This window comes from Notechis scutatus, chromosome 1, assembly GCF_049901735.1.
Source record: "Notechis scutatus isolate UNSWTSFEM ecotype Mainland chromosome 1, rNotScu1.2, whole genome shotgun sequence".
NCBI classification, from domain to species: Eukaryota; Metazoa; Chordata; class Lepidosauria; order Squamata; family Elapidae; genus Notechis; species Notechis scutatus.
The window spans coordinates 45,411,117-45,434,044 of record NC_142009.1 but is presented as its reverse complement, the minus strand read 5'-3'; the positions used below and the strand labels follow the sequence as shown (position 1 = coordinate 45,434,044).

Genomic DNA, 22,928 nt, shown 5'->3' with positions numbered 1-22,928 from the left:
TTAGCAATATTCAAAGTTACAATGACACTGAAAAAAGTGACTTAGGACCAGCTTATGACTGTCATAGCATCCTATGGTCATGTGATCAAAATCTGGGTGCTTGGAAATTGGCATGTACTTACAATTGTCCCAGGGTCATATGATCACCATTTGTGACCTTCCTAGCTGGCTTCTTAATAAGCGAGGTCAATGGGGGAAACTGGATTTGCTTAATGACTACTGTGATTCACTTAGCAACTGCAGTGATTCACTTAACTATGGCAAAAAGGTCATACAAAAGCTCATGAAAAAGATTTATATAAAGTACAAGCAGTCCTTGCTTAACAATGATAACTGGGACCAGAATTTCCACTGCAAAGTGATGTGGCAGCAAGTGTGACATCACACTTACTGCCTAGCTTAGTCATAGCAAGCCTGTTAGTCTCCACTGCTGTCATTAAGTGAGGACCTCTTTGCAACCTCCTGCTGAATTTCAAAAACATAGTCTATTGGAAAGTTTGCAGACAGTCGCAAGTCCTGGATGGCTCACATGCAGGCCAGTGGGGGAATAAGTGGCTGTTGTGGCATGAGTGTAGCTAGCCAGGAGTGGCTCTCCAGCCAGATACCAGAGGATTTCCTGGTGACAGTTGCCACATGGTGCAAGTGTCACCAGGCCAGGATGCATAGGTGGCTGCTGTGGTGTGGGTCACTGGGATTCTGTATTTCATAGCCAGACTCCTCAGAATAAAAAGTGGAAGAAGTGGGAACAACCTGCCACTTTCCTCACTCACACTGCTTTTGGGGAAGCCAGCAGAGGTGGTTACAACTGGTGACCATGTGATACTGCAACCACTCTAGGCGTGACATTGGTCATACCCTGGATGTGCCTGGATCACAATTATGTGACTTTGGAATGGTGGGAATTTCGAGTAGTGGTTGTAAGTAACTTAATGAATGTTTGTTAACTGAAGACTGTATGTAGTAATCAGTTACAATATACATTAGAACTTATTCTACACTAAAGCATGCAGTAATCATTTAAAGATAAAATGTTCTGCAGATACATGGTAAACCCACAATTGAGCTTAATCTTTGGCTTAAAAATGCAGTTCCCCAAAGTTTCTGTTCTCTCACTGGAGTAAAACAATGAGTATTCTTTGAGAAACTTTAATCTGAGCAAAATTAAACATGTTTTATTAAAATTTACAAGCACATAGATTCCCCCCAAAAAAAAAAATCAGTAAGCACTTACAGAAGGTTCAGTGAAAGGAACAGGTTGTCCATATTCTTTCAGAAGGACTGCCAAGCGTTTCAAAGACAGGTCATTTAAGTGTATATTTTTTGCTTTCATTTCTTCATATACAGCTTTACATGAAACTACGTCCTTTTCCAAGTCTGAAAAATAAAAATAAAACAAAACAAATGTATTTAAAACTGTCTATCTGTCTGTCAGCATGCTTTGTGTTCAGAAATATCTAACTGCACACTTCAGAAAAGCCAAGAGGTGGTTTGAAAGTATCCAAGAGACTCCATTTGTTGCTCTACGGTAAATCCACTCATCCCAGTGAAAGAATACTGGATTTCATAAATCTGAAGTGTGTCTACAAGTGAGAATCAATTAATTGGTGTGATTAAACAAAGCTCTGAGACAGCAGATTAAATTTGCTTCTTGATGAATTGCTAAAGCTGATTTAGCAAAATCTCTATTTTTGGTATGGAACTGCGAATAGGTAAATCAAGTCCCTTGTTCTTACCCTTATTAATCTCAGCTGCAGTAAAGTTTCTATGGGTCTGTTTCTAAGAACATGAAACAAGCCAATCAGAACAGTGTCAAGTGACACTGAGTGCTACTGCATTCTTTTAAATAGTGATAAGATCGGAGTCCGCTAGGAGATGAAGACATTTACAACCCTAGTCGTAAATTCCCATTCAAAAAGTAATAAAATTCCTAAAGAAGGTTTTCTGCTTTGATCATAAACAGCAGAGGTTGCTTTTACCCTGAAGCTTTCATCCTCAAGCAACTGAGCCCTTACCATACATAGGCTATACAGAAGTTGCAACTCTGACTTCCAACATAACACTGCTCACTCCAATGTTTTCCTGTAGAGTTTGTGTGGTAAAACATTTACTGTTGTTTCTCTGCTTCTTCATGCAATGAGTGACAGAAACACTAAACAGTGTTTTGGGAAATTATGCTGAACTGATTTGATTTTCATTTAACTTGTGGTATCTGCTTTTCCAACAGGGAGTTATTTAACTAAAAAGCTTCTATTCCATGGAGGTGTATGCCTCAGATCCCTCCATTTGCCAGGAAGAAACTCCCCACTCACAGCTGCGAGTAGAAGAGTTGCTTTCTAACTGTGGGAGGCTTCAGAATCTGCAGAAAGTGATGGTTTAATAAAGGTATAATAGAAATTGTTAACTTCCCATTCCTTTAAAATGGAAGTATCTATTGTATGAAAGAATAGTGAGATTATGTTTAATGGACCGCATAACTGAGGCATTTTCTTAGTAATTCTTTATTCTTGGAAGAATAACAATATAAAGAGCTTCTCCTACCTCACCGCCCACCTACACATATGCATCAAGAAAAAGGATTGTAGAGAATTAGTCTTGATGAAAAAACAGAATGACTATTGGTTTGCTGTCTTAGCTGGAGGTCTGATTTGTACAACCCACTCTCTGGGGAGTTTCAGCAACCCTGATCTACCTCCAAATGCAGCGGGTTTCAGCTCCTGTAACTTCCATTCACATTTCTGTTTCATGAGGAGGTGCTACATTTTTTTTAAAACGCCATAATATCATAACATCCAATCCCAAAGGTGCTTTTTCAAGAGGCAACTGGGCTTTCTGTTTTTTTTTCTTTGAAGACATTTCGTTTCTCATCCAAGCAGCTTCTTCAGCTCTTTGAAGAACAACAAGCAAAACGTCTTCAAAACAGCAACAACCAAAAAGTCCAGTTGCCTCTTGAAAAAGCACCTTTGGGAAAAACATGATCTGGATGACTGAGATTCTCCGTAGAATTAACATCCAATATTTCTGAAAGCATGTCATCCCATATGTGTTATTAGAAATGGAATATTAATAATATCCAAGATAGCAGAGAATTCTAATGCTTTACAGTGAAAAACAAGATCATTGTCAAAATATGGCTAAATATTTTAATTACAATATATGAAACAGGTATGTGCAATAGGCAAGATAGAAATACATGATGCAAGACACAACTTTGTGAACCTCTGGCATTATAACAGCCAGAGTTCAATGTGGCTCTTCCAACTTGTGATACATATCTGTTACCTTCATGGTGGTTTCTTTCCTTCCAGTAGAGTAGCTGGAATAATCTTAAAGAGAATTCAGCTTCTGAAAGTTTTCCAAAAGTGCTTCCAACTTTAAGCTTTATGGTTTTATTACAGCCATTTAAACATTTATCGAATTGCTGATAGTATTTGCATACCATTAAAATGCAGATATGTACACAAAATATAAAAAAACTAAACACTAAATCTTACAATAGCTTTTCAGGAGGTAGTGGAGCAGCTGGTCTTGATCTTTAAAATCAGGTATCAGGTCCTGTAAAATCCTGATCTTTTTGCTCTAGAAAAATTACAGGCACAGAATATTAGTGAGACATCTTTCATAAAGATTTAGGGCTAAAGAAGAACAGAAGTGCTACAGTTTGAATCCTGAGATGCTTTCAGCAGAAAAAGCACAATGTGGACAGCTTATTAGAGAAACCAAGGGGGAAAAAATACAGGAAACTACCTTGTACCACTATTATAGTTTATTATAAGCAGTTCTCCAGGGTTTCCCACAGATATTTCCAAAATCTATCTGCTAGGGATTTAATCTGGGGCACTCTGCATACAAATTATGTGCTTTATCCCTAAGCTATAAGTTTACAAGTTGTAAGTCGCGCATGTTTAGTCACTTTAGAATCAAAAGAAGGTAAGACGTTCACTGTTTATATAAAATTGGAATATTTCCCTTTTTCTTTTCTCTTCTTGTATTGAGAAAGTACAATCTTAACATCCCTGTGAGCATGTTCAACTTGCAAATGTTGACATCAGAACATAATTAAGTAAAGATGCTAGAAAGAATATGCTAATTACATTCAAATCTTTAAAAAAAAAGTTTATATACCTGTCCTTTGATCTTGGATTTCTGTATAATAAAACCTATGATATAACTCCTTTGTTCGCTTATTGCTTTGTTTCTCTGGAAAGAAAGGGGGGGGGGGGAGAAAAGGAAGAAAATTAAATGAGCAAAGTAACTGTAATATCTTGATAAATAAAACACACCTAAGGTGAAAACTTTCAATTAGAAAAGTTCACAATAGCCAATAATATATTATTACTAAAGGCCTTAACGGTCAACCAGTTATTAAAAATCCGGAGAATGAAACATACATGGGATTCTAAGGCCTATTTTTTTCTTCCTTTTCTAGCAAATGCTATTCTTGGCATTATAAACATTAAGTTTGCTGCAAACGGAGAAGAAAATGAAGAAATGGCTTAACAACCCACAGAAAAGAGATTTAGGACTGCAAAAGAAAGAAAAGCGGGAAGACTATTCTTCTCCAATTATTCTGCCAAGCATTCACAAGTGAGGCAGGGATCATAAGGTTAATTATACATTTAATAAGGTGTCAGAGAGATAACTGCTCGTTTCTTTATAAAAATTAAAATGTACAAAGCAAGTTCCCTTTAAAGTATAATTACCTACACTTACACATACAAAAGGACTGATTTCAATCTCTCTATTTTATAAAAGGCTTTCTCTGCAACAGACAGCCACTGCTCAAGAGACAAAAGTTAAACTCAAAGTTTTTTTGACAGACCCGAAAAATCAAGTGTCTGTCCCATCTCAGAAATTCTATTAAGGAGGGAGAGAAAAGAAAAACAGTAAAGCAGACAATAACATGAAAACATTGTCTGATTTGCTGCTTTTTAAATTTCTCTCCTGTTTCTTGAAAACTTGAAAAATATACAGACTTCTCCTCCCGTCAACCCGTCAATGTTAAAACCTCTATTCCCCTTTGTTTAGAAGTAGAAATATAAGCAAGTCCTATAGATCGGGGTAGGCAATCTTTTAGCAGCCGGGTTGATTAAAAAAAAAAGGGTTTTTTTAAAAGTCTTTGAGGAAACAGGGCAACATGGTGTTGAAGAACCCTTTAGCTTTCTTTCTGGTCTGGGTTGTGTATGTTTAAGAGAGAAATGACTCAAAGCAGACGTGCTTATAAAGATAGTTCACAAATCTTTTTATAGTTCATTTAAATTTAAAAAAAAAACTGCAAACATGTTTATTTACTGCTGAATTTAATCAGCATAATTTGAGTGGGCTTCAGTAGACACAAAATGGAGCTGGGATATGCATCTTATCACTGGGTGATCCGCCTGCTACAGATTTCTTTGAAAACATATCAGTTCAACAAACTATTAGCAGCAGAGCTGTCCTGATAGGCTGTTGCATGAACTGAAAGAATGTTGTGGTAAACATTAAAACAGGAAAACATTTTTTTTTTTGGCTCCAAACCTCCAATGGTCAGAGACCTAACACAGAAAATATGTTTTTGAGTTTTGATGTATTTTGTTACCGTGATTTAGCAGTAGTGTTAGAAGTGGTATGTGCTCTTCGATTCATGGATTGCTATCCCTCTTCTGTACCATTCATTCACAGATTTATTATCACAACTTAGCATACGAAACTATTTCATGAAAGACATCTTAAAATAAATAGCATGCAACAGCAAAATGCTATTTCCGATTCAAATTCCATGCCTTAATTAAATAGTGCATTGTGTATTGAAATAAATGGGTCACCTTCCTTGAGAGATAGTCACAAAATCCTAAATCCTTGTGTTTATTTGTATCACCCTTAATAGTATGTGTACATGATTCTGGATCACCACAATAGAATTATGATCTGAGCACCAACTGAGAGATAAAAATATGTAGTCTTTATGGTAAGAGTTAGCAAATGATATTTTTAACCTGAAAGCAAAGTTAATGACAGAGGCATATTGCAAAACATTTTAAAAAATCATGAAAAGTATAACTGTCAGTGCTAAGAGATGAGAAACTTCTTCAAAACTCTCATATAGAATTAGTTACAGAAGATCTATAATAATACCATCTCTTAGTGTGTTTTTCACTAATTTGGACAATATTGCTGTCTTCAAAGGATTCACACTTCATCCTTTAAGAATATGAACTAAAGGACTGGGTTAGAGCAAAGGGAACCAAAAATAAACCCACTTATTAACTAGTTTCCATGACATTTAACTTGTAGCCAACCATAACATGAACAATATATTTCTGAAGAACAAAAAGAGGACAAAGAAAAAAACTAATAAATGATGCCTCAGTCTTAGCATTTCTTCCTTCCTTTCCATCTCAACACAGTAAAGAGGTCCCCTGACAATCTAAGAATGGTAAACCAGAGATTCAGTCTACTACAATAATGCACAAAGTTGTATATACAAAGAGCCATTAGGCAGGTCCTCAGTACCAGTATGATAATGTAACACACTGAACTACTGTATTAATTTTAAATGAAACAAAATATTTTACATGTATATTTATACAATCCAAAACAAAAAAACCCAGTCCTAATTTTATGACATAAAAATGTGTCTTCTAAAACCTATCAATGATACAAAGTATATATAACTAACTATCCAGTCATCTTTTAAGAACACCTCTTCAAATCTGCTCACTGATTTTCCATGTACAGATCCAAATCATTTCTTTGAGCAGAAATTAAACAAAATTTAACATTCTAGATAAGCTATTCATAATGATGACATCACTGAAAGCCAACAGAACTCTTCAATGACCAGATGATGACCAAGCACTAAAGTTCTTTTAATTTTATAAGCAACAAACAAAAGCCTTTTTTTTACCACACAGTCCTATTACCTAATCTCCCCAGATACCACAAAATATTCTAATTAGGAGAGAGGTGTTTTTCTTTCCATTTCCCCTTGAAAGTATTTAGCAGCTAAGCAAGAACAAGCATATAAAGCAGTGTTTTTTAAATCAGATACTGGAAGCAGGTTTCTGTTTGACAGAGAGAGCTTATACGAAGCCCACAATTTGCTGGATCATTGTGGTTGTCTGACTGCCACCTGCTGGGAAAGTCAGCCTGCTGAAGCCTGTTTGTGTACATTCCCAGTGCCAGCTCTTATCACTCAGTTTGTTCTGCATTTTTCTCAGCTCTATATTTAGCCCTGTTAAAGTAACGCAAACATGGTCATCCCATTCCCCAAAGACTGCCAATTCTAAAAGGGAGAAAATGTGGTTTACTGCATTTGTCAGTTAACATGCCAGATTAATTGCTTAAAAAAAAAAAACACCCTTTCAACATTTTAGCAATTGTAAAGCTAAGGAAACCAATGTTTGAAAAATAAAACCCAATTTTGCTTGAAAGTAGTTGGATAATGGTAAACCATGTTCACTGTCTTGAGTTTTTAATTTTAATTTTCCATTAAGCATAGACAGAAAATCCTTTTTATCAAAAAATACAGCCTTGGCTGTCCCTTTTCCACCTGCTCTGTAGCAAAGCAGTCTTTTTAATTTTTCAGGCAGGGATTCAGACATTTACAGCAAGTCTTTAAGAAGCAAAATATGCTACATCCAGGACCTACTTCTAAAGGTGACATATTTTAGGAAAAACCTGAGATTATATTACTCTGAAAAGCACTTGTTCCTTTGTTCCAGAAAGTCAGAATCATTTCATCTGCCTCCAGAAATATAAAAAATTAATAAAAAACAAATATTTACCTGAAAATTCTTAATACCTAGATAGTGTATAATAAAGCCTGTAGTATATCTTGTCCATGGAATGTTGTATTATGCACACACACATCTTTGGATTCATGTTTGATTCTGACATTCTCTTACCTGTAAAAGAAGCTCAGCATCGTTCACTTTTTCTTGGTCTATGTACTGAAGGAAAAGGTGTGTAACAGGCTTATAAATTCCAAACTGATTTGCCAATCTTTCAACCATGGCACTCACTGTAAAACAAAGGCATAAATAAATATGTATAAATATGGGGAAAATAAAATAAGGCTTTGTAAGAGAAATTATTAAAGCTGGAAAAGAAAAGGGAATATTTCAAAATTACTAGCAAACTGCAGATAGATGTCGCAATGCAGGGGTAACCCATAGGGAATGGTAAAAATGTCAACATCTGCATCACATATTAGAGAAAACTTTGATTGGACCATCATGGCCTCCAACCTGACTTTTTATCATATAAAAAATGTAAAAAGGAAGTTATTCAAAGTGGTTCAAATAATTCAGAGACACATCATCTTAATAAATTCCATGGTAATTAAGAATGGACATAGGCTGTTTGTTTATCTAGTCTTCAAGATTCTGTATCCTAACCCCTAATTTTCTAATATTAACCCCAATAAATGAAACTGTATGTTGAGATTGCTTTTCTGATTACATTTGTAAGAGGCTAACAAGGTTATTTATAAGCATTAAAAAAAAACACCCCAGGTCCTCCAAATTTTGGTGTTTCAGCCATCTTAATTTAATTTATATTTCACATTTCACTGTTGGGCAACTCTGGGTGGCTTATACCATAAAACAGCAATAAAACAATTAGAACATTAAAACATTAAAATTAAACATTAAAAAGTAAGAAAACAAGCTTAAAAAGAATATATAAACAGGGTACAGGCTTGTAATTTTAATATTTTTAATGGCAGTATATCAGTTTTTGCTACTTTTTAATTCATAACATATTTTATTGCTTTAAACTTTTTATGATATAAACTACACTGTAAAAAATATGCCACAAATCAAAAAGTGGTGATTTCACCATTCAACTTGAACTGATGATCAGTTTAACTGTGCTTTTAAAAACTTTTTCTATTCAAATAGTTCCATTTGATTTTTTTTTATTTTTGTCTGTTGGCTGTCTTGATAGTACTCTTCAGGTGGAAAAGTTTTTGAGACAAAACCAGAAGTAATGAATATCTTATTTATATAAATAAAGAATTAAAACTACCAGCACAGCAATCCTACAGTATTCTTGGTAGGATTATATATTTAATTCTGCCTCCTTTGTAGGCAGAGAGGCGATCTCATCTCAGAATTCTATTTCCCAGCTATCTAGAAATCACTTGAGATGCTTCTCCTCCAATGTCAAAACTCCTCTTGCTGTCCGACCCTGCCCTGAGAAACATGCAGCCCAACATTTACTAAAGGTGATCACCTAGCTCAATGTTTTTCAAACTTGGCAACTCTAAGATGCATGTACTTCCTAGCCCAGAAATCCAAACATCTTAAAGTTGTCAAGTTCGAAATATATTCCTGTAGGCTGTTTGTTGCAGTTAAGATACCATTATAAGTGATGCTACTTTTGAAATTAACATGAAGTGAGTTATATAAGGCTTAAAAACACTGCTTGCTTCAAGAACTGACCAAGTAGGAAAAATTTACAGAAGCAGCTACTGAAGTTTTTTATATGCCAGTGATATCAGTGGACTTTTTTGTTACACTAACTTACGTTTTTCCAAAGCTGTTTCCTCTTTGTCTTCTATCAATTTTCTGAATACAAAGGATATGTTTGCCTCTTCAGTCAGTTGTCTAGAAATGAATTTCTCCTCAATGTATTCTATGGCAGCATCGCAGTTATTGCTGGTGAAAGTAAAAAGCTACATTAGCTAAGTTGCTAATGTTAGCGTTCATATGCCAATAAAGCAAGACCATGAATGTTTTATTCTATTACTACATTAATATTACACAGAATAGCAATGTTAAAAGTACTTATCACTCCACTCATGCAGATGCTGTTATAACACAAAGTGAAACTTAAGCATAACATAAGCACTAATGCCATTTCCTTCAAAAATGAACTATAACCTTTTTCTACTATTGAATAACATTACCTTTTTGGTAACAGAACAAAACAACACGTGGGTTATTTTGAAATATGGGGAAGTAAAAAATAAAAATATTCCCATTAAAACAAAAGTTACAAGAAAAAAAACAGCATGTTTATAATATTAAATACTTTATTGAATTTTCCATAGTTACTTTTTTGGATATAGACACAACTCTATTAAATGTGGTATGTTCACCAGTGTCTGTACCAACCAGGGTGGTGTCAAAATGAAGATATGTGTGTCATGATATCACTGCAGAAAGGATAGAATTCATGTCACAATATCTGACAAGTATGTTGACCTCATCATCTGCATCATAATATGTGAAATTTGCACCTTCGTGTCCCTCTAAGCTTACTCATGGACAGGTTTAATGGTTTGTTCACATATTTTTACTTTCTAGTGTAATAGAAATGGCAACATATGATGAAAGTACTGTAGCCATAAGAAATAAACACAACTTATTGTGCCTTGGATTTTAAAGAGTTGCAGATTACAGCTCTTCAGAGTCTGGCTGCAACAATATGTGGATACACTTAGGCAAATAACATGCCTAAGATACCAGAAGACATCTGAAAGTTCATATTTAACTGCTAATTTAGAAAGGTACCTGATTCTAAATGCAGCAATATTTTTTCCCTGGAGACAGCTGACATCATGTCTGAACTGATTTATAAAAATGGACTATGGCAAATAAATAGACAACTGGGCTATAAAATGGCAAAAAAGTTTGCTTGTTACCATGTTCTTCTACCTGACACAACTGTATAGGTGTACTTTGGACTTTTCTTGATGTTAAACTGATGTTTAAAAGAGAAGATTGATCCTTCAAGCATTTCCAAAAGTCTAGTTTTTTAAACTGTTTTTAATGAAGGATTTTGGTATTAAGAATTTTTAAAGCTTCTTTCTCCTTAGTAAGGTAAAAGATCCCCCGCATATGCATGCTAGTCATTTCTGGCTCTAGGGGGCAGCGCTCACCTCCGTTTCTAAGACGAAGAGCCAGTGCTGTCTGAAGACATCACCGTGCTCAGTGGCCAGCATGACTAAATGCCAAAGGCACACAGAGCACTGTTACCTTCCCGCCAAAGTGGTCCCTATTTTTCTACTTGCATTTTTTACATGCTTTCGAACTGCTATGTTGGCAGAAGCTGGAACAAGTAATGGGAGCCCACTCCGTTAGACAGTGCTAGTGATTCGAACTGCCGACCTTCTGATTGACAAGCTCAGCGTCTTAGCCATTGAGCCACCTTTTTCTCCTTAGAAGAATGCTAATCCATGTCCAGAAACAGAGAACATAAACACGAATCTGTTAAAATGTTTCTTCGATCTTTCTACCAAACTTCTTTATCTTTTCAAATACTTCATCAGTCTTCATTAGGACTATCATCAATATATGCCTGGGGTATACATATCTGTAACATATTCTATCAAACTACCGACTATGAGAAAACAACCAAATTTATTTGAGAGGCTGGCGTAAGAGTGAAATAAATAAGACAGGATTCAGCTAACTGGTATATTTAAAATTTCTTCAATGCATACAGAAGCAGAGACAAGATTTTATGGATATAAGCCAACACTCCATATTAAATAAATACTATGAAACCATTCAATAAAGCCAGTATACATCAGAAAAGATACAGTTGATATTTATGTACTAATACTGTAAAGAGAAGAGAGACAGTATAATTGGAATGTAATATGTTCCCTAGCCTTCTATTATCTGAAAAGAATTTTCAAACATTCCATCAGACAAATGTAATTATTTATTTTAAGGAACTCACAATCTTTAAGGCTAATCTTTTATTATTCTGCATTATAACAAGAGTTCAAAACAATTTTAACACAGGTGTAAAACTTACTGCTATAAACAGTTGTGCACTATGCTGTGAATTACAGTATTAGCAAGAGTTAGCTTATTTATAGCAACGTTTCATTCAGGTAGACAACATTTCATAAACACGAATGTTTGATATGAGAGTCAGTTTAGTGTAGTGGTTAAGTTGTCAGGCTAGAACCTGGGAGACCATGAGTTCTAGTCCTGCCTTAGGCATGAAGACAGTTGGGTGACCTTGGGCCAATTACTTTCACTTAGTCCTAGGAAGGATTCAATGACAAACCACTTCTAAAAAAAAACTTGCCAAGAAAACTGCAAAGACTTGTCCAGGAAGTCTTACAAGAGTTGGACACAATTGAAAGGCAGGGGGGAGAGTTTGATATCATTAGCCAATTGCAAAAGTTCACTTATCCAATAATCTGCAGTTTTTGCATTTCATTAAATAGACTCCAATATTCATTCTTTCTAGGATAAGAATCTTCAATGGCAGCCAATTCAAGTATTTAACTATTATGAAGAAAAGATTACTGATAAGACAACAAGTTCACCATAACCCTGCTTTCATACTAGTACAAAGAAGTGGTACCAATTATCAAGTTACTTACTTTTTGATGCGAGCCAATGCAGTGTTGTTGATGAAAAGCATTCTTGGTAACTTAAGAATCCCATGAAGGGGTTCCATTAATTTCTCAATTTCCCTTATACTCTCTTCATCTCCCTTCTGAGCGAATGCCTGAACAAGCCGAGTAGTTGCTAGTTGACTGGGTATCTTACCATTTTTAAGAAGTGTATGGAGGGAAGACATTGCTTCTGTTGAACAGATTAAAAGAGAGACTTTATTCAAAACAGTAGATCTTGATATTACATTGCATATTTATAAATCTAATGAGAGAAGGAAAAATCTTACCAATTCTTTTGTTCAACCTACCATTGCCTTTTAGACTGTTTACTGAAAGCAATTATATGTTGCTATGTATATCTTGCATGTAAGATTTTGAAGTCCACATTTCCAAGGGTACTTCCTTATCACTATGTGTGTCCAATCACACTTGGCCAATAAAGTATTCTATTCTATTCTATTCTATTCTATTCTATTCTATTCTATTCTATTCTATTCTATTCTATTCTATACTAAATAGTAGGCCATCATGCATATTAGATAGGAAAATACACTGTTTCTATACTACTACCTCCTCAAGCGTCATTTTTCTAGATTTGTTAAGCTGACCCATGGTCTAACAGGTAATTTTAATGTTTTTTTAACCACTAAGATATCTTTAGAACCTGCACTACCATCTTGGAGTGGTTCAACAGTTAACTATGCAGTTGGTCCACAATCAATAATGCTCACCTATGGTAACTTTCAGTCCAACTTTTGATATTAGCTATTGAAAATGGTAACATGAAAAAGAAAATCATCACTTTATTATGTATCCTACTGAATTTTGATGATGAAAATCTCCACCATGTATCAAAACACCCTAATCTCTTTTGCTTAATTCTCAAGTGCAGGTCCCATAGCTAACAGTAACAATAGAAAAGTTAAAACATTCCTTCCAAAATTCTTTGGGAAAAGGTGTATGGAACACATTTATAGCTAATCAAAAGCTGTGTACTTATCTTACAATAATAGACATAGAAAATTTAGTGTGATATCTAAACAGGAAAACAGAAATATTCTATGGTGATAGAGAGCATCATATGGTAAAGGAAAAGGGTGGGAAGTAATCACAACAGTTTGACTTCAGGTGAATGGATGTTTGGTGCTTGGCCGTGCCTCCATCCTAATCAATGTAATAGGTAATAGATGCAGCAGCTATTTTATTAGAGCACTCAGAACATTTTTTCAAAATACCAAATGTTCTCACTGACCACATTTACTTACCTACCGTAAATAATTAAAAATTAAAATTAAACTTCTGATGCTCCTTCCCTTACAAGCCACATTGACATAGCTAAAAGGAATTGGTTCGTGTATGTGTATATGTATGTATACACACAGACACACATATGGATACCAAGAATGAAAAGGTAATATTAAAATACACACATGCACACACATGCAGTTTTCATCAATACTAATTAGATGAAGAGCAACATGTATTTATTTTATTTTCATATATATATGTGTATGTACACACATATACGTATCATCATTTTAGCCATTTTGTATCCACTGAAGAATGAAGGCCTCTTCCGCATGTTTCCAACCAATATAGTTCTGAGCTTTCTTTTGCCAATGGGGTCTGCAATACTTGCTGGTGTCGTCAATCCATCTTATTTAAGCCTCTTTTGTAAATGCTTTTTATCAAGTGGAATTCATTCTATGATTGCCTTGGTCCACCTGCCATCAGTTCTTCTTGCTATGCGACTAGCCCTTTTCCATTTCAATTCAATTTGTATATATGTATCTGCAGAATCTCAACACTAACATTTTTCCAATAAATCTTTGATTTAATGGACCATTGGAGTTAGGATAAGGAGGAAGTCCCCATTTAAATCAATGTCTATTAAATCAAACTGAAGTAATGTATCATTATATAACTGATATTTTATGCTAACTTGTATCATTTTGTAAAAATATAAATTAGATAATTAGATAAAGGATGTAAAAATTATTTAGACTGCTTCAGATAAATAATTGGAGATGAAATCTTTAAAAAAAGGTTGCTTCTGAAGTGCACTCAATGGAAAATCAAAATTTCACTATAAAAATGTGACTATTTTCTTAATGAAAATTGACTATAATTTATCCACATCTGATTTGTACGTATAACTGACCAAGATCATAATTCTTCCTATTTTTAATCACAATAGCTATGTATTAATTTTCATGTTAAAAATTCTGATGCACTCAGTAAGTGCAACAAATGCATATATATCCCATTATTCACCACCCCCAAAGCCAGTAAAATACACTATTTTCATATAAACAACAACACATTCTAACCAGTTCTACCAGGCAGCTCTAGTGTAATATCTCGTTTTTAAGCAACTTAAGCAAAGGAGATATGTTGCATTCTGCTTTTGTCTTATAGTACAGAATACTATATGCCTTTTGTTGAACTTAGTTTATGATTTATTAATATCCCATGGAAGTAATAAAAACAATCAATACAAAATGAACATATTGCACCACTACTGTATGAAATTAACTTAAAGCCAAACACCTGCTGGGACAGCATTACTCTGGATAGGTTTTGAAAGGTCTATAAATTAGAGGCCATCTGTATCTCCAGAAGAGTGTTCCATAAAATGGAGACCTGTTGCTGGATCCATGCCAGTAAATCATCTGAGGATGGGGACCAGCAACAGGTTTTCTTTTAGGGGAATGGAGTGGTCAGACTCAGTTTTGGCGAGGTGTTGCCTGACATATTCTCATACTGCACTGTAAAGAGATTTAGAAATAGTAACTAGCACTTTGATTTGGGCCTAGAAGTCAATTTTGAAACCACTGCAGTGACTGCACAATTAGTGTTCTTTTTGCCCGACACAAATAATCCATCCAGTTTTGTGCCGATTGAGGCTACTACAATGTGGAGCCCCACATTGTAGTAGGCCAACTCTGAATGATCAAGGCATGAATTTCCTTCATTGGAGCATCTTTGGTCTGGGTAGATCATATCAGCACATAGTATCAAGTATTTTTAAAATACAGAATCCATCCAATTTCAGTTGTACAGTTTTTATCCTAGCTTCCCTGCTCTGCTCTAAAGAATCAAAAATTGGCTAGATAAATAAAGCACAGCACAGAGAAACAGGATTAACGCACTCAGTACTGAGAAAATGATCTCAAGACTTGCAAGTGTTTCATTAGCCATTTTGGGGGGAAAGCCAGGAGGTATCCAACAAGAGAAGGGGAAAACTAAAGGGAAGCAGACACATTTGTAGAAATCAGAGGTCAAATAAAAGCAAAGAAGTTCAAATTCAATGGTTTGAAGCAGGAAGTCCCTGCCAATCTATCTGCAATATTTTACTGCATCCTTTGCTCCTTTACTCCACCCTGCTGTCCAAGAGGGAGCCAAAAAAGCAAATTATAGGAGAACAGCAAGAGGTCTTGCTATGCTGTAGAAATTTTGCTTAAGTACTGGTCTCAAGGGAAGATAGAGATGAGAAGCTATTCTCCCAGTGACTTTGAGATTCAGGATATCATGTCTGGCATTATAGGGTCATGGCAGCTGATTGAGGGGCAATTAGTTCTGTTGAAAGGATTCCCTGGGGATAATCACTTAGGAACCACGTGGAGCTTAAGTAGAACGTAAGTAGGGCCAAAGCAAAATATGGACAGGCCACCCACAGTTTTTCCTATATTTTTTCATATCCTGGTAATCTTTGTTTCTATGGTGTTTCAGATACCTTCACTTCTTCCCACACCATAGATCGCTAAAGGACAGGCACTTCTTATCAGAGATCTGAACTTTTACAACTTAAAGAGCTGTTTAATTAAGCCAAGAACTATATAATGTTATTGGCTACAAATTATCCAACTCCAATGTATTTAAAGTAAGTTATATTTTTCAGAGAATTCATGAAACTAAATGATTTAGCAACAGTCCTACCTTAAAGAAGGTCATTTGCTAAACTAGGTTTAAAAATGAAATAAAAAATGGAAAAGATGCGTTTAAGCATATGATGAAAACACAAGAGACATTTTCATCAGCAATCCATAGCAACTGTGCTATAAAATTGTTATTTGTGCAAGTTCAGTCATCCTAAACCTGACTGGCCTTCTTGCTATTATGTGAAAAACAGTAGATTCTGAAGGCAGATGTTCAAGATGAATCTAAACTGGACTCAAATCAATGAATATAGAATAGTAAAATTGTCCACTACTGCATTCACAGCATTTACACTGTTTAGCCAATACTGCTGTTACCAGGCAAAATAAGTTTACAAAGAGCACGAAAGGACAATGTCTGTTTTATTACTGCTGGCATTGAGAACTATTAAAAGTATTCGATGAAGTTTTAAAAAAATCAGTATTATAAACATTTAGTGCACAGCCACGCACATTTAACACTCAATTTAACTCACTTGATATCTGGTGCTACCAACACATTGTTCAGGAAGAAACTGCTGGGAATTGTTTCAGATGCTCTAAGGTATGTTAATTTCCAAAGCAAAATGAATTGTGCTGTGAATTTTAACACATTTGAAAGCCTGTACTTTTTCTCGTTCTGGAACACAAATTTTGCATGTCTGAAGAGCTGTGATTCATCTTAAGAAAACCCATCTTGTGTTAAATGGAACGGAAACTGGACTAAGTGGTCAAATGACAAGTACATTCATATTCAAGCTGTATTATAAATGCATGTACAGTAATTTACGTCTCTCAGCTACCACAAAAGGCGCTTGATAAGCAGGTAATTTGCTAAATGGACTCCTTTATCCAAGTATTCGAAGGGCGTTACAAGAAAAATCTGCAGAGGCATTAATGTGACGTAAAGGTCAAGCATTGTGACATACCTTTCAAATAATCCCGCCTAACTTGCGTTAAGATGAGGAGGCTGCTGGCAGCATCGTTCAGCACGAAGCCCTTGATGTGGTTCTTAGCGCTAAAAGAAGCAGACATTTAGAAAGGAATTACTGACATGCTTCTGATACGATAATAAATGGTTGAGCACCAAGGTGAAATTATAAAAACTACTGTTCGTATGTTAAAAATATTGCTGCAAAATATCGACCTGGAGACAGCTTTTGTGTTATCCTGTCAATGGTTATAGAAGGATAATTTTTTTGTGCATTCTGACAGATGACAAAGTTGGAAATGAGCAACAAAAGAAACAAAGTACAAGATTTTTTTAAACAATCGGTTCAGATTCTTGAATGCTGACATATTACATGACGAAAATAACTGCATGCCCACTATTGTTCTGCTGTATCCTAAGCGGGATACTTTGTTCTTCTTTTTAAAACAGTCACCATAATTATAAAATGTAAAACCATTCTTCCTGCAATAAAAAATGAAACATTTATTTTCAGCACAGTATATTTTAAATACAAATCAAAGGGATATTATGAACCAGTTCTGTATAATTTGGTTGATTTAATTTTCATTTTTTTGTCATCTAGACATGTGCAGAATTAAAAAAAAAACTTTATGTATTACTCTGCTGTCCTATAACTAAATTGCATCATTCATTAATTCTGTAATTTAAAAGACAAAAACAAAACAAAAATGAACAACTTCTCTTACCAGAAACTGCAAGGAGAAATTAGCTTTACTAATATTTAAGTCCTTTTGAAAAACAGCCCTTGAACACGCTGATCAGAAAACCTTTTTCTATTTTCATGTCCATGGCTTTAAATGGTCCCCACATAATTAAATATAGACTTTACTCTTAAAATTCCCCCTGAGAGGAGTAAATACATGGCTGGCCATTTGCTGTATCAACAATCAGGATAAATCACAGGGATCATCTTGTGAGAAACAACAGAAGAGCCCAACTTTCTGAATTTATGAACTGAGCGGATTAGGAAATAGAGTCATTGCTAAATTATTCTCCCCAATCTCAAGAAAATCCTCCGCTAAATTCATAATATGACCTTCCTCTCAGTCACTTTCAGCTTCTGGGCCCTCAGGATTTCCTTACTCTTCCAAACCAATCCGCTTAATCTCTGCCTAAGCCTTCATTGCTCTTTTTTTTCCTTTTGCCCCATCTGTCAAAACCTGTAAGTCAAAAACTCATGCATAGAACTGTAAATGACATATTACAAAGGATTTACTTTCTCCAATCTTCCAATCTTCAGTGCAATTACATAAGTGTTGCTGTTATTACAGATCTAATCCCTTATTTCAAAACTTTTACATTTCTATTTTAGAACTATAGTTAAATTTCATCGATATCTTTGGGGTGATAATAATAATAAAAAACATGTTTCTATAAAGTCACTAATATTCAGTATTTCCAATTATTGATTTTTTTAAAAAATAAATATTTACCCATACAGGTAGGAAAAAGAAAATAATGACTTATTATTTCTTCCTTACTGTAAGCTAGGCAGAACTCCCCTCCAAAATAACCCGATTTTGGAATTCTCCTTTCCCAATATACAATCTTACTGTATTTCACTTGGATTACCACATTATTATAATTTTATTATTATTTGTGTCTGCTGGTAATAGACTATGTAAAATGTATTGTGTTCTGATATATTGCCCTGCTTAAATTTTTACCAAGTGTTAACCTTTGCCAATATGATAAAAAGCTATTTCTCTATAATTTATTAAATATTCAACAGTCCTAGCGATGTGTTTGCAACTTACCGAGCAATCCTGAAAATTCTTTGTTTTGACACCTAACGTATGTGTATCCTATCAAAATTAATGTAAAATGTAGCAAAATGAGCAGGTTTTATAGAAGACCCTCTTTTTTACATAAGGCTGCCATTTGGTTAAGAGAATATTTGTGTTTCTCTGTTCTTTATTTTCTGGATTAGTATCTATATTGCAATCCATTTTGGAGGCAATGGTAAAGCATGATTTAGCTGAGCATTAGATATGTAAATGAAGTATACTGCCTCTCACTCTCTCTTGAATATCAGTGAAGAAAACATGGATGGTTTTTATTTTGTTATTTTACAAAACCCATGCTTTTTTTGTTTTTACTTGCTTATTTAAAATAATAGGAAGAGGAAAGAATATTAGGTATGTTCGCCATCCTGGGTTATTTTTACAAACAATAAAGGCAGGATATAAATAAATGAATAAAGATAATAATAACAAAGGCTAAACATAGTTTTGTTGGATCTGAGACGCCATGCTAAATTATGTTAAAGCAGAATTAGTTAAAGTACAACAGCAAGGTTTCATGTATTTGGAAGGACAACTGGAAAGGACTGTAGAGCTGAAGCTAATTCACATGAACCTTCTGTTATTTACTAGTAACCATTTAACTCGTAGCTGTGGAACATGTCCAAACATAGTGAAATACAGGTAAGATTTTAGAGTTTAAATACTGAAGTTAAATTTTACTTTATCATCTTATTTTAAATAATTTCAGTATAATTTTAATTAGTTCACAATTTAAATCGTGCTTTGTTTTCTGTTCATGTTAATCTTTATTTCTAGCAGATTATTTTTTGAAAGTTAGTCAACTTGTTGGTCATTTTGTGTTTCTGTATGTTAATTACTTAATATAAATCTCTATTTTTTTGAACATACAAAAATTTCAAATTATGTTCTAGTAGCTATTTAATTCTATTATTGTTGTTTTTGTTATATAAATTTAATCTAATACTGTCCCTTTCAACAATCTTCTGATTTCAAACTTTTCTCTCATTCTTGGTTACAATGTAAGCTAACTGTAAAGATAATTCATTCCTCTAACAGTCTCAATATTTACAGCTGATACCCACCACTGCTATTTCTACAGTATGATGGATTAGATTACAGTTGGATATGCTGGCCACAGAGACAATCTTCTGTATGTAATCTGTCTTTCTCACTATTGATATAAAATTAGTCCACACGCTAACAAGTTTATTTCAAGTAAGTTCTTTTAAGAGATTCAAGCTATTGAAGAAATGTGTGGCATAGCTGCATATTCAGATCTCTACTCCACACTGGGGATTTTATGCATGAAGCACAGCTGTCTGATGCACTGAACAACATGTATTCCTATTCATATGATTTTGTCAAGAGAACATTTGCAATATTTGTTCTCTGGTCTTCAGATCCCAGGACTACCTACACATAAGAATTGTTTGGTGTATTTATAATGTACGCATTTGTTAAATTGTTAAGTGTACCAAGTGTGTGACTCAGTCATGATGGGCTAGTGACAAAGATGATTTGAGAATGTCAACTTTTTTGATTCAATGGTGGAAAGTCTAGTACATTACACTGACGTTGTCCTTAAACAACAGGCAAGATATGAAATAATGTAAATGCAAAATTACCCATACCTGCTAAAAAAACAGATGCATACATAAAATGACTTACATTTTTTTAACTTCCATTGCTTCTTCAAGAGAACCATGGCTGAGCAATACTTTGATAAGATTGTTGTAACAACCGACATTAAGTACAAAGTCCTTCGCCATTAGAAAAAGTCTGTATGCCTCTGCAAAAGAATTTAAAAATGCAATACATGTGTCAGTTTATTGAAATGGCACAATAAAACTCCCATCTTTTCTTTATAACAGCATGTGAAACAAACCTGTTTCACTGCTTCTTTCTGAGCTCAAAGCTATATTTAAGAGCTGTTTTAGTGTCCAATAAAAATCTGATTTCTATTGAACTTTTAGCAACTTAAATTTGTCTTCATATTAAAAGGGAAGGAAGAGGATTACCGCCACCAGTGAGAAATAAGTTATGTCTTAGCCAGTCACAAAACAGCCCTTTTCAAAATCACTGTCAAATCACTGCAATGCTACTCATTTAAGAATATTCTACATTCAATTTTAAGATAATTCCTGATTCTTGTGATAGGTACAATGGTTAATATTTATCCCAGAAATTTTTCGGAAACGTTAGCAGTATTTCTACTTTTGAGAGATGAAATTATTTGCTTACAACTAGGTTTACACAGAAACATACCATTTATAAATATACTACAACAGCATTTATCTGACTGATTAATGGTTTTATTTCACACATTCACAATAACTGACAGTCAAAAGACATTACAAGAAGAGGGAGCCAAGGAGGAAAACAGAAGTATTCTTTTAATCATTTACTTTTCTGAACAAGATTAAGCAGATGTGAATGTCCCACCAAAACATTAATCTGCTCTAAAAATAAATGTTACATATCTGAAACTCCCTCCCCACTGTTCAACAGTTTACTTTAGAAAGTCATTTCAATCATTATAATGAAATATTACACATAAGCTTACATATGCCTTGAATATCAGAAAATAGATAAAAAAAACTGAATGAAGAATAGGTGAGACAGAATTTGAAAAAGTAGACTGCATGTACTGGCTAAATAGATGCAAATCTTTTATTATGTTATTCTTAAAGGTATCATGAAATTTGGTGAATGTTGCAGTGATCATGAATATGTTCATAAGATTTTGCATTGAAACAAGTATGTGAAACAATTTACACACAGCTTTAGGTCAATATTCATTACTTTTTGTTCTTTATTATGTTTGTAATTACAGTATTTTAGCATCTAGATTACTGTAGCTAAAGTACCAAGTATTATATGTTAATGCTAGGTTACTGCATTCAATGAAATGAAACACATATACACACACACAATATACAGTTGTAGGACAGTAGTACAAGGTAAGTCTCGATAGCTTTACTTAAGAAAATAGTATTTGATCATTGGGAGTCAAGATTAAAGAAAAAACATGAAGACAACAAGTTGAAGAATATCTGTTGCAGGCTAGTTGGCATGTTTTCTGAAGTTATTAATAAATCAAAATACTGCTGGAAGGAACCTTGGAGTCTTCTAGTTAAAATCCCCTGCTCAAGTAGGAGACCCGATACCATTTCAGACAACTGACTGTCCAGTCTCTTCTTAAAAACCTCCAGTGATGAAGTACTCATTACTTCTGAAGGGAAGCTGTTCCACTGGTTAATTATCCTCACTGTTAGGAAGTTTCTCCTTAATTGCAGGTTGCTTCTCTCCTTGATTAATTTCCATCTATTGTTTCTTGTCCTAACCTCTGGTGCTTTGGAAAATAAGTTCACCCCCTCCTGTTTGTGGCAACTTCTCAAATACTGTCTCAAAGGTACTTTTTTTCCCCCAAGAGGCAACTGAACTTTCTGTTTTTTCTTTGAAGACATTTTGCTTCTCATTCAAAAAGCTTCTTCAGCTCTGTCTGAATGGTAGGGAATGGAAGGACTTATACTCCTTGCAGACAGCTGGTAATTTGCATTAAAAAAAATTTTTTTTAAAGGCTGTGCTTAACTATTTGCTAAAAGAATGCAAATGACCACTGTCTGCAAGGAGTATAAATCCTTCCATTCCACACTACCCAGTCAGAGCTGAAGAAGTTTCAGCTTCTTGGATGAGAAGCAGATGTCTTCAAAGAAAAAACTTGGATGAGAAGCAAAACGTTTTCAAAGAAAAACCAGAAAGTCTAGTTGTCTCTTGATAAATAGCACCCTTGGGGCAACCATGACCTCGGTGACTGAGAATCTCCATAGACTCTCAAACACTGGAATACTGCTATCATGTCTCTCCCCTCCACCCCCCACCCCGAGACCTTTTCTCTAGACTAGCCACACCCAAATCCTGCATATGTT

General features: G+C 34.6%; 1 protein-coding gene across 2 annotated transcripts in view; it reads right to left on the bottom strand.

The window, feature by feature from the left end:
• The window catches only part of LRPPRC (leucine rich pentatricopeptide repeat containing), a 92,617-nt gene that overhangs the window by 382 nt on the left and 69,307 nt on the right, over positions 1 to 22,928 (bottom strand). For both annotated transcript variants that reach the window (XM_026683437.2, XM_026683455.2), the window contains exons 29-36: positions 20,668 to 20,788; positions 17,190 to 17,278; positions 12,329 to 12,533; positions 9,508 to 9,638; positions 7,884 to 7,999; positions 4,123 to 4,197; positions 3,492 to 3,576; positions 1,232 to 1,374 (exon numbers count right to left, since the gene is read on the bottom strand). In XM_026683437.2, the coding sequence (XP_026539222.1) occupies positions 1,232 to 1,374; positions 3,492 to 3,576; positions 4,123 to 4,197; positions 7,884 to 7,999; positions 9,508 to 9,638; positions 12,329 to 12,533; positions 17,190 to 17,278; positions 20,668 to 20,788 (965 nt within the window). The remainder of the gene's footprint in view (positions 1 to 1,231; positions 1,375 to 3,491; positions 3,577 to 4,122; positions 4,198 to 7,883; positions 8,000 to 9,507; positions 9,639 to 12,328; positions 12,534 to 17,189; positions 17,279 to 20,667; positions 20,789 to 22,928) is intronic.